The sequence below is a fragment of the Elephantulus edwardii genome, unplaced genomic scaffold (genome assembly GCF_000299155.1).
Source record: "Elephantulus edwardii isolate Elephantulus edwardi_28Jun2011 unplaced genomic scaffold, EleEdw1.0 scaffold00130, whole genome shotgun sequence".
In the NCBI taxonomy this organism is placed as follows: Eukaryota; Metazoa; Chordata; class Mammalia; order Macroscelidea; family Macroscelididae; genus Elephantulus; species Elephantulus edwardii.
In genome coordinates this window covers 5247676-5260066 of record NW_006399880.1, presented here as the reverse complement: position 1 = coordinate 5260066, position 12391 = coordinate 5247676, and the positions used below count along the sequence as shown (strand labels likewise).

Genomic DNA, 12391 nt, shown 5'->3' with positions numbered 1-12391 from the left:
GGGGGTGTAAAAGAATGTGAAGAACCATGAGGATTTGATGAAATGTTATGATAAAAGGCATTTGATCAATTGTAATAAATTTTATAAAATAATATGAATACTAATAATGAGCAATGAATAATAATGTTTGTTAAAGCCATCCTCTTGTAGTGTGTCTGTTAGAGCAGCACTAAGAAACCTGGTGTGGAGGGCAATAGAGCTTCAGTAGTAGAAACAACTCCGTGCTTCTCCTTCTACTGCTGGGGCCCATCTGCCCCTTGTCTCCTATCTTCATGTAGGAAGCCCACCCAGCAAGAACAGACAAGACTCCAAAGGTCTGCCCCTCTGTCACTCAGGTGGAAGAGTCTAGTCCTTAGAGCCAGAACTTCTGATTCAAGGCAGAAAAGAGTAGAAATATGGACTTTTTTTTTATCCTTACAAATTAATCTTTCAGCAGACATCTACATCTAGGGAAATCTCCACTCAGCAAAGTGGCTATCTATTGGTCTCTTTTATAGATACTCTCCATAGTGGGGACCCTCATTGGAAAAGGGTGATTGGCAGGATAAAAACATCAAAACTGCACCTTCAGGTCTTGTATCTTGGAGTGGTGCTCCTCTCCTTGCATATAAAAAAGGTCTCAGTGTTCAACTGTTGAAATGAACTGGACTGACAAACTCCCTGATCACTCCCCGTGTCTTCCTTATCCCTCTGCCAAGTTGGGTGGTCTCATTTTGCTTCTCTGGTTCCATATGACCAGGAAATCCATGAAGTCTTGTTGTAAGTCTACTCAGAGAGGAGCAACCTCTGGGAAGGGAGCCCAGTCCCAGGACATTCCAGAAGGCCTCTGCATACTCACATTGGGGAATAAGAATCAGGATCTATGTTCTTAGTGGGAACAAAGCCCACTTCTCCTGAGCTGTATGACTTCCCAATGAACCACTGAAGCCCAGGTATGACAAAGCCTATGATCTCGATGTTTTCTCCCTGGCAGAAACTCAGTTCATCCTCTTCTTTTTTCTCATAACCCTTCAAGGCCTTGCATTTTCCTCTGCCTGTGGGGAAATAGTACATGGCAACTAAATAAAGCTTAATTACTATGTCTTCTACTATTTTCCAATCTAATGTGAAATGAAGGATTCCCAGACTTTGAGATTTCAAGGGCTACTAGAATTTTAGAAATTAATTTGCAGAAATGACACTGGGTTATTAACTTCATTTTATGAAATTAAGACTTTTTTAAAACACCAAATGAGCATTGATGATCTTAATATTTTAAAAAAGTATATCTATTTTAGCAAATGGAAGAAAGATCATCTCTGACTACTTGAAATGACTTACAGGTAGTTTACATTTAACCTATGAAAAACCATTACCAGGGTTGGTTTGGTTTTGCCACTACAGTATAAACACTTCATCCTATGTGACACTGATCCGCATGGGAACAACATGTAAAAGATCTTTACATTCCATTTCATGCCCTTTTGGCCTTTATAGCCCTTATAGTGTAAAATAGGGCAGTAATAACATTTTTAAAAGATGTTTTAAAAAAGTAAGAACATTTTAAAGAACCAAAGTGTCTAATACCTCCTATATATCCAACACTCCACAAATGTTAGCCTCGTGATCAGTAGTGAAATGGGAAATTGCTGGCACTAGAGAAAAGGATGGAAGACTCTGTAACTGACTATATAATTTATTACTTGGGTAAATTGCCTAAATAAAGCACAGTAAAAATCTTAAATGTAGAAAAATAAGAATGTCTGGCATTTAGTGAGTACTCAGTAAATATGAGTCGAATAAATGAATATATAAAACATATAGTACATATATGTGCATGTGTACATATATATTCACTATATAAATTCCTAAATTTAAGGTTCGTTTCGAAAAGAAATTAGAATTTCAACCAGAAATTGAAAGCAGGCTATCTGTAAACCATATTTAGTTCACAAAACACTTAATTGGAGTTATGCAGGTATTAATTTTCTTCCCAAACACTTTAAAATAAATCCTGTCCCTTTCATTTCCTAATGTGTTCCATCCAGGCCCTCCTCTCTGGGTGGTGATGACCATTGTCCTCTCAGTTCACAGACAAAAACTAGCTTCCCTAAATCCAGGCCCAGACAGAAGAGAAACAGGAACTTACATCCGCTGACTCAAAATTTAAAGATGAAATTAGGAAGCAGTAAAATATCTTCTCCCTAACAATACTGTCTTCCACTCAGACATACCAATCTGATGAGAGCCCGCCCAATCTCCATTTCTGGAAAGGCCACAGCTTCCTGGATAGTTCTTCAGGAACCATCTGCAAGTGAAAACATGGGCTTTGCAAACAAGGGTTTGAAAAGTCAAAACAGCACAATAAACTGTTAAACTAATGATTATGCTGATAAGCTGGGGCACATTATCCATAAGCAAGGTAACCAAGTGCTTACTTGAATTTCCTTAATCTGTAGTGAACAATCTCATATGTTTTTCACCACAGCTATTGGGTACTCTGCCCTGAAAGGGTGTTTCGATTCTGTAGAAAGATGCTGTGTGGTTGGGACAGAGAGATAGACAGAGAGATAGGTGTCATACCTAAAAGCAGAATATTTGATGTGGTGAAAAAAAACCCAAAATTGTTCACTATTAATTAGTAAGTAAGAAAAAGTAAGCTTGTATTATATGGTGCCACTGTTGTAGAATGAGGCTGACATTGGGGTGGGGGTAAGACTGAGAAAAACTGGATAAATTATGTTTACTGCATTGAAGCCGATGAGGGAGAGAATAGTTTAAAATTAATATATTTTAGGTAATTATGATTATCATAAGAGTCCGGAATGAGGGTTGGGGAGTGGAGCATACTTGGGGTGGGAGTGGGGATGTGCAGGGTGGGGGTGTGGGATTGTGTACCAATGAAGGAATTTTTCTTTTGCTTTTCAAGGAGAAGAGGGAACTAGGGGTGGGGATGGGGATGAGTGGGTGGGGAGAAAAGTAAAACAATGAATGAATGGAATTCCAAAATCTCTGTAGATGTTCATTGAAATTAATAATAATTGAAAAAGAGTTAAAAAAAGTAAGCTTGGGTTTGCTTTGCTTATTGAGTAGTCCAACACCGATGATAAATATTATTGTTATTATTCTTATTACAACAATGCCAAATATTTACTGAGAAGACAGTTTGTACCAGGTACTGTGAACAGAGAGAAGTGCAACAGGTCTGGAATGCTTCCTAGTTATTTAAGTAGTTTATCATTTAAAAAAACTAACAAATGCACTTCACCAAAGAAGACATTCAGATGGTGAACAAACACATGAAGAAATGTTCAAAATCCCTAGCTCTACGAGAGATGCAAATCAAAACAACTATGAGATATCATCTCACCCCAATAAGAAAAGCAAAATTTAACAGAACAGCAAACAACAAATGCTGGCGAGGTTGTGGAGAAACAGAAACCCTTATCCACTGTTGCTGGGAGTGTAAAATGGTGCAATCACTATGGAAGGCAGTATGGTACTTTCTCAAAAAGTTGGAAATAGAAATACCATTTGACCCAGAAATTCCACTACTGGGAATATACCCTAAAGAAAACAGAACTGCCACCCAAGCAGATATATGCACATCCATGTTTAGTGTGGCTTTGTTCACAATAGCAAAGAGTTGGAAACAACCCAAATGCCCATCAAAAAATGAATGGACAGAGAGGCTGTGGTATATTCACACAATGGAATACTATGCTGTATTGAAAAACAAGGAATTCATGAAATATTATACAAAATGGGTGACCCTGAAGGACATGATGCTGAGTGAAATATCTCAGTCACTAAAAGACAAATACTGCATAGTGCCACTGTTGTAAAGCAGGACTGACACCAGGATTGGGGGGGAAACTAAGAGGAGATTAATAATTTCTACTGCATGAAACAGATGAGGGAGAGAACTGTTTAGGAGGAATCTATGATTAGGTATTATTGTCATGACAAGAGTCCAGAATGAAAACTGCATAGTGAAGTGGACTGGGGGTTGAAGGGAGGATTGTATACCAATGAAAGAATTTTTTTTTTTTTTACTTTTCAAAGAGAAAAGTGAACTGGAGGGAAGGGTGAGCAGGAAGGAAAGTGTGCAGCAATGAATGAATGTCCAAAGTCTCTGTAAACTTTCATTAAAATAAAAAAATTAAAATTAAAATTAAAAAATGCTCTGTTCATATAACCTCACTGTCAGAGTCTCTGTAAGAGACACGGAGGAGTTCTCAGTCTCCTGTGATATTATTGTCACTCTGCACACTAGAGTTTATATTTCAGCAAGGATTCTCAAATGTTGATGTTAAAAAATCATAGGAGGAACTCACTGAAAATGTAGATTTCTGAATTCAAATCATATCAAAAAGAGGCATAGTGGATCTGAGGAAGACTAGATCTGAACTTGTAATAAGATTACCAGGCAATTCTAGCTAGACGTTAAGAAATGCTGCAGTGGGTGTTTGATGTCTCTATGTTTTCTAGTTAGAGTGCTCGTCTGAAATTTAAAGTTTTCTATAACTTTCCAGATTGTATTAACCTTAACTAGAATAAGAGAGGATTAGAAAGACCAGATTTTTAATTTGTTTCCTCTTGAACCATCTAGTATCTGGGGGAGGCAAATAGTTAACTAAAAGATTGGCAGCTTCAAGTTCACCCAGCAGTTCCACAGAAGGGAGGTAGGTCTTCGGATCGACTTCTCAAAAATGCGTCACTAAAGCGCCTGTGGAGCACGTTTATACTCTGACACGCAAAAAGACGCCACTTGAGGGTAACTGACTAGATGCAGATGAATGGCAGCAGACCTATTCCTGGCTTCTGTGCAGACCTCAAGCTGCTCTGGGATCCCGTTCCAGAAGGTGAAAGGTTACTCACTGGTGGAAAGGAAGTGGCAGGGGCTCCAGGGCTGCTATGGGCACCAGACCCCGCTGACCGGTCACCAGGGACACGCCTTCCCACTCCTCTTCTTCGGTGATTTTGACAGAGATTAGCTCATTCTTGCAAAGCGCTAAGCATTCGCCTTCCTTCTCATCTGGCTGAGTCACTGAGAACATGGCTCTGCAGAAGAAGTAGCCTGTAGGTAATAAGAAAAATCTCTTTCCAAAAAGGGTAGCAGGCAGTGACAGTGACTACCGCACAATGCAAAGTTTCTTTCAGAGAGGACCATACAGGTGGTCCAGGAGAAAACATTACACAGGCCCTTGTGATACGAGGACAGCTGGCGCCAGGAAAATGCACTTAAAATAAGAATCAAAATGAGTAGTAACTCATGAAAGCAAGGCTTGATTGGGGCTTTACCTTGAAAACAAAATAAAACAAAAATGTATAAAAATATGTTTATAGTAAACAGAACTTATGTCACCATTGCAACCTCCCACTCAATCTTACAACAAACCAAAAATAAATATGTCTACTTGGATGAATATTTCTCCTATTCCTCCATATAAATTTTATAACAGTATGAAACTCTTTCCTTTATGTATCATATGTTCAATGCAATCATAAATAGAATTATTTTTAAAAAACAATTCTAGAGCTTTATGCAAATCAGTCTCTTTCAACATATCATCAGGTTTTCCCGCTTTTGTTATTTAAGTGGTCACTTGTAACCTTGATCAGATATTCTCACATGTAAACAGTTTAACAGGCTCTTTGAGCTGTTCCCCAACATCCCTTTCCTTAATTCCATGAAATCCTTCAGGTTTTGCAAGTTTCGTAGATGTATTTTTATAACCGACTTGTTTCTCATGTTTAGAAAAGTGATCTCAGTCTTGGATACAAATAAGAACTACCTAGTCGACTGCCTGAAAACACTGTTGTTGGGTCCCACAGGTAAAGAGCTAATCATTCCACAAGGAACCTCACAGGAACATCATTTTAAAATCCCGTAAGTGGTTCTAACACCAACTAGCAAGAACATAGCTGTTCATGGGATGTCCCTGTCACACTGAGAGGGGTGTTTGGAGTAATATTATGTCAGTTCATTTGTGAGCATATTCATTTTGAATGATTTATTTCCTCCTTTGTAACTTTAATAATTTGGAGAATTCTAGAAATAAATATCTAGAAAAATAATGCCCATCTCACCCTTATTCCGTGCTCACCTTCCTGTATCAGGAGTCCCAGGTATATTGCTTCCAGGTGTTGATCATCTATTGAGACTTGGATCTCAGTATCCTCCACCAAGCTGCAGTCGAGCCAGTACTCGTGGTCAAAGAGGAGATGCTCCAGACAGGTGGACACATAGCCTGAGGAGTCAAGCCAACAAGATTCTGCTGGAGCACGGTTCTACTCTGACTCCTGTTTGGGCACCAAGTGTCAAAATGGACTTTACAGTAACTGATTACATATTTATAGGTGGACTTGGTGGTCAGTAGGCCACATAAATTTTCATTTAAATAAGATCATGCCAAGCAAAGCAAACAATCACAAAAAGCATCTCTTTCCAGTCTATTATACTGATTTACGTCTTATATATCACCTGTAATTGTGCTTCTCAAACTTTCATGTGAACAAAAATCAACTGCAAACACTGATTCAGTAGGTCTGGAGTGGGACATAAGATTCAGCTTTTGTAAAAGGTGCTCCACGATGCTTTTGTATCGTGGCCTCCACTGTAATTAGTGAAGATCTCTGATGTTCTCAAGAGGTGTGCGATGCAGGAACTGGAATATCACTAAAACTACAAGAAGAGTTACAGCTTCCAACTATGAGGCATTTTGACTCCCCAGTCTAATCTCATCACAACTCTCTTCTTAAAAGTCCAGCAGGCTCTGGGAGATGTAAATGTGTGTTGACTAAAATTACATCCCTCCACTTAGCTTGGCTTTGTTTTGTAACCATTACTTTCCTATTATGAGTTCTTTTCCCTGGAGAACTCTGCAGCCTGAAGCTGCTATAGGACAATAATTCCCCTAGCTCGTTCTTTGATTCTTTTCCAAATATAGGAGTTAAAGCATTTAGGATTTAACTAGCTAGAGACAATATAAGCCTTGTGTATTGCTATGATACTGAATAGTTTCATCAGAGTTCTAGTCCAAGACAGATGAGGAAGAAAAACTTGAAAATTTACTTCCAAAAAATCACTGAACAAAAACTCTCTGGGCACAACAGATTCAGTCATGAATTGGAAACCACCTGAACAAGCAACAGCACCAACTTATTCTTGTTTTTGTTACATGCTATCGAGTCCCTTGTGACTCATAGTAACCCTATGTATAAGGAAACACTGCATGGTTCAAAATTGGAAAGGGTATACACCAGGGATGCGTCCTATCTCCATACCTTTTCAACCTGTATGCAGAACAGATTATCCGAGAGGTTGGGCTCTATGAGGAGAATTGTGCCATCAGGATTGGTGGACGATCTATCAACAATCTGTGTTACGCAGATGACACGACCCTGCTTGCTGAACTGAGGAGAACCTGAATTGCTGGCTGCAGAAGGTCAAGGACTGCAGCCTTCAGTGTGGATTGAAGCTCAATGTTAAGAAGACAAAGATTCTCACCACTGGACCAACTGGCAACATCAGGATGGATGGTGAAGAGATTGAGATTGTTAATAACTTTAGTCTGCTTGACTCCACGGTCAACACTTAGCATCAGTAGCCAGGAAATTAAAAGATGTATTGCGATGGGAAAGTCTGCTATTAGGGACCTCTCCAAAGTACTGAAGAGCAATGGTGTCTCTCTGGAGACTAAGGTGCATCCAATATAGGCCATGGTCTTTGCAATCACTTGTTATGCATCAGAGAGTTAGACAATGAGTAAGGAGGATAGAAGGAGAATTGATGCCTTTGAGCTGTGGTGCTGGAGAAGAGTATTGAATGTACCATGGACTTCCAAGAAAACAGATTCATCCTGGAGAGGGTTAAACCAGGCTGCCCCTTGGAGGCAAGGATTCTGGGACTTCATCTGACATACTTTGGACATGTTGTAAGGAGGGCCAGGTCCTTGGAGAGGGACATCATGCTTGGGAGGGTGGAGGGACGGCGCAAGAGGGGAAGACTCTGTATGAGGTGGATTGATTCAGTGACTGGGGTAGTCGGTATGGGTGTGTCAGAGGCAGTGTGATTGGCACAGGATAGAGCAGGGTTTAGGACTGTTGTACATAGGGTTGCTATGAGTCACAAGCAACTCGATGGTACATAACAACAACAACATGTACAAGAGCCCTAAACCCTTCTCTGTCCTTTGCAAACCTCATTGTCTCTGACACACCTAGTCCCACAACCCCAATCACTGAATCGATCCATCTCATAGAGGGTCTTCCTCTCCTTCACTGTGCCTCAACTCTTCCAAACATGATGTCCCTCTCCAAGGACCAGTCCCTCCTTGCAACATGCCCAAAGTATGTCAGACGAAGCTTCAGAATCCTTGAGTCCAAGCATCATTCCAGCTTCACCCTCTCCAGGATGTTCTCTTAGCAGTCCATGGTATATTCAACACTCTTCTCTAGCACAACAGTTCAAAGGCATCAATTATCTTTCTATCATCCCTAGTCACTGTCCAACTCTCTGATGCATAGCACACAACTGCAAAGACTATAGCCGGGATCAGGAACACCTTAGAGTCCAGCCTGATGTCATTGCTCTTCAGTACTCTGGAGAGGTCCTTGACAGCTGACTTTCTCAGTGCAAGTCATCTCTTGATTTCTGGCTGCTGGTACCAAGAGGGTTGACTATGGAACCAACCACATTAAAACTGTTGACTGTCTCAATCTCTTCACCATCTGTATTGATGCTGCCAATTGGCCCAGTAGTGAGAATCTTTATTTTCTTGATGTTGAGCTTCAATCCATATTGAAGGCTGCAGTCCTTGACCTTCTGCAGGAAAAGCTTCAGGTCCTCTTCAGTTTCAGCAAGCAGGATTGTATTATCTGCATAACGCAGGTTGTTGATGAATCTTCCATCAATCCTGATGTAATAACTGTATCTTACTCTTCATTATTTTCTTCTTTTAACCATAAATAATATCTAAACAACAGGTAACATTTGCTTTAGATTTGTTGTTATTGTTAGGTGCCATCAAGTTGAGTACAACTCACAGCAACCCTATGAACAACAGATCTGAACCCTGTCTTGTCTGGTGCCATCTTCATTATCTCTGACATGCTTGAGCACATTGCTGCAGTCACTGTGTCAATTGTACTGGTTGAAGGTCTTCCTTTCTTTTGTCGGCCCTCCACCCTACCAAGCACTATGCCCCTCTGCAAGGAATAGCCTCTCCTAGAAACATGACTGCAGCAAGTGAAATGAAGTTTTGTCATTTTCCCCTCCAAGTAGCATTCATTCTGGCTATGTTTTCTCCAAGATGTATCAGTCCATGGGATATTCAGTACGCTTCTCTAATACTATCGTTTACAGTTATCATTTCTTCTTCTGTCATCCTTATTCATTCTCCAGCTCTCAGAGACACAGCAAATAACTGAAAAGACCATGGCCTATATCAGGCACACCTTAGTCTTCAAACTGACATCACTGCTCCTCAGCAATTTGGAAAGGTCCATGACTGCAGACTTTCCCAGTACAATATGTCTCCTGATTGCCTGTCTCCTGGTACTGAGGACATTGATTGCAGATTAAAAAAGATAGAATCATTGATAATTTTAATCTTTTCTTCATCTGTCATGATGTTGCTTATTGATTTAGTGGTGAAGGTTTCTGTCTTCGTGATGTTGAGATGTAATCCATAATGAAGACTGTTGCTTTTGACCTTCTGCAGCAAATGTTTCAACTCTTCCTCACTTTCAGCAAGCAGGGTTGTATCGTCTGCATAACAAAGGTTTTTGATGAGTCTGCCTCCAATCCTGATGTCACATTCTTCTTCATAGAGTCCATCTTCTCAAATGATTTTCTTAGTATACAGATTGAATGGGTATGAGAAAAGGATAAAACCCTTCCTGATTTTAAGTCTGGCAGTTTTCTTACTATATTCAGACAACAGCTTCTCGGTGTAGATATAGGTTTTGTATGAGCCTAATTAAGTGTTCTGGGTCTCCCATTTTTCTCCGTGTTGGTCATAATTTGTTATGATCCACATAGTCTAATGCCTTTGCATTGTCAGTAAAGCAAAAAATAGACATTCTTCTGGTATTTTCTATTTTCATCCACATACACATGACATCAGTATTGGCATCCCTGTTGCCATAGCCTTATCAAAACTCAGCTTGGACTTCTGGCAGTTCTCTGTCAATGTACTTTCTAGCCATATCAAAATGATCATCAACAAGATTTTGTTTGCAAGTGATTCTAATAGCAAGTGATGCTAATGGTATTGTTTTGTAATTTTCACATTTTGTTGGATCACCTTTCTTTGTAAAGGAACAAATATGGATCTCTTTCAGCCAGTCAGCAAGGCAGCCAGCCTCCAAATTTTTTGGCATCCAGGGCTGCATCTGTTAGTTGAAACATGTCGGTTGGTATCCTGTTGATTCCTGGGGCTTTACTTTTTACCAATGCCTTGCATCATTACAATTGATTCTCGTTCATATAATTCTTTTCATATAATCGAGAATCTTCCTTGGAAGTACCAAGAAGACAGTAGTTTTGACTCCATCCTTTCCTTGCTGGGCCTCTGAGTCTCCCGAAGATAGCCAGTTGTGGCTTTAGATTTATTTCTAGGCTACTTTGGACATGTTGTGAGGAGAGACCGGTCCTTGGAGAGGGACATCATGCTTGGGAGGGTGGAGAGACGGCGCAGGAGAGGAAGGCCCTCTATGAGGTGGATTGATTCAGTGACTGGGATAATTGGGATGGGAGTGTCGGAGACAGTGCGATTGGCACAGGACAGAGCGGAGTTTAGGGCTGTTGTACATAGGGTCGCTATGAGTCGCAGGCGACTCGACGGCACATAACAACAACATGTGTGACACAAGGAGGGATACTTCATTTTATTGTGCTTTGCTTTAATATGCTTCAGAGATACTGTATTTGGGGTTTTATGGGGTGTTGTTGGTTTTCTTTTAACAAATTGAAGGTTCATGGCAAGTCTATTTGTACCACTTTTCCAACAGCATGTACTTACTTTGTGTAAGTGTGTCACATTTTCATAATTCTCAATACTTTCAACCTCCTTATAAGTTTTTGGGAGCACTGATGACTCAGTGGTAAGGTGTTGTGCTACCAATCTAAAGGAAAGTGGTTCAAATCGATCAGCTGTTCTGCAGGAGAAACATGGGCAGTCACCTCCGGTGTCATTTACTGCCTCTGAAAACCCATACAGGGTTAGCTATGGGCTGGTTCTGACTAAACAATATATAACAGCAACATATTGTGTTGTTGCTCACTCACTATACTACACTATAGTGCAAGTATAATTTTATATGCAATGAGAAAACAAAGAATTTATGTGACTCAAATTATGATAATGTTCATTACACTCCAATTGTCTGAAATTGAAGTTGTACGATCTTCAAGGTATACCTGTATTTAAAAAATTATTTCAAGTAATTAAAATTTCTTCTTCTGTCTGAACAAGATCAAGATATATTGAATTCTACAAATTGACTGAAATGTTAAGTACCTACTCCTTCACCCGCTTGCTCTATGTCATACCTAACTTCAGGTAAGTAGAGAACTTCCAGATTTCCTCCACAGTCTTGAAGGTGATGAGGAATTGTGCCTTTTGGGACTGGATATTCATCAACCTCGCTGAAAGATCCTGGATGGGGGGAGGGGAGGAAAGAAGAAAACAAAGCAAAAAAAAAACAACGATGAGCCATCCCAGGATTACAGAAATGTTCTTCTTACACAACCCATACGGACAAAATCTTTTGTGTGGGCTTTTTTAATGTGTCACTAATGTTGATACATTGCCCAGACATTAACACCTGGGAACAGCCTAAATGTTACCATACAAAAGTACAAAAAAGAATTCAGATGATGTGCTCAGAAAGGTAGATGGTCAGCGAAGGAGAGGAAGACCCTTGACCAGATGAATTGACACCGTGACTGCCACAATGGGAGCTAGAGTGTCAGAAAGTTTGAGGATGGCACAGGATAGGATAGAACAGGGTTCAGGTCTGTTGTTAATAGGGTTGCTATGGGTTGTGCTCGACTCAGTGGCACCTAACAACAACACGCATACTGTTACAAGTTCCAAACACATACACCTAAACAGAACAACCGCACCAACAAAAAGAAAGTATACTATAATATAGAATATTCTAATTGTTTAATTTTTAAAAAAAACAACAAACCCAAACTACTTATGTGCAGGGAGTCACAGAAGGCACCTTTATAAAGCTGGCAAGCATATCAAAGTCTTAGATTTAGTTCTAAGCAATTTGTGAAATTTGCCTAGAGAAAAATAAGTCAATTATAATCCACTTCCAAAAGATCCTTTAATGATAACAATTGTGTGTGTAACTTTTAATCTTATATTCTTTTTTAAATTTTTTTATTATT

The 12391-nt window shown here is 39.7% G+C and overlaps 1 protein-coding gene across 1 annotated transcript in view; it reads right to left on the bottom strand.

Moving 5' to 3' along the window:
- SH3TC2 (SH3 domain and tetratricopeptide repeats 2) overlaps positions 1-12391 on the bottom strand; it is a 141533-nt gene that overhangs the window by 66174 nt on the left and 62968 nt on the right. The window contains exons 4-8 of the mRNA XM_006893752.1: positions 11540-11645; positions 6090-6233; positions 4861-5059; positions 2214-2287; positions 839-1034 (exon numbers count right to left, since the gene is read on the bottom strand). Coding sequence (XP_006893814.1) covers positions 839-1034; positions 2214-2287; positions 4861-5059; positions 6090-6233; positions 11540-11645 — 719 coding nt within the window. The remainder of the gene's footprint in view (positions 1-838; positions 1035-2213; positions 2288-4860; positions 5060-6089; positions 6234-11539; positions 11646-12391) is intronic.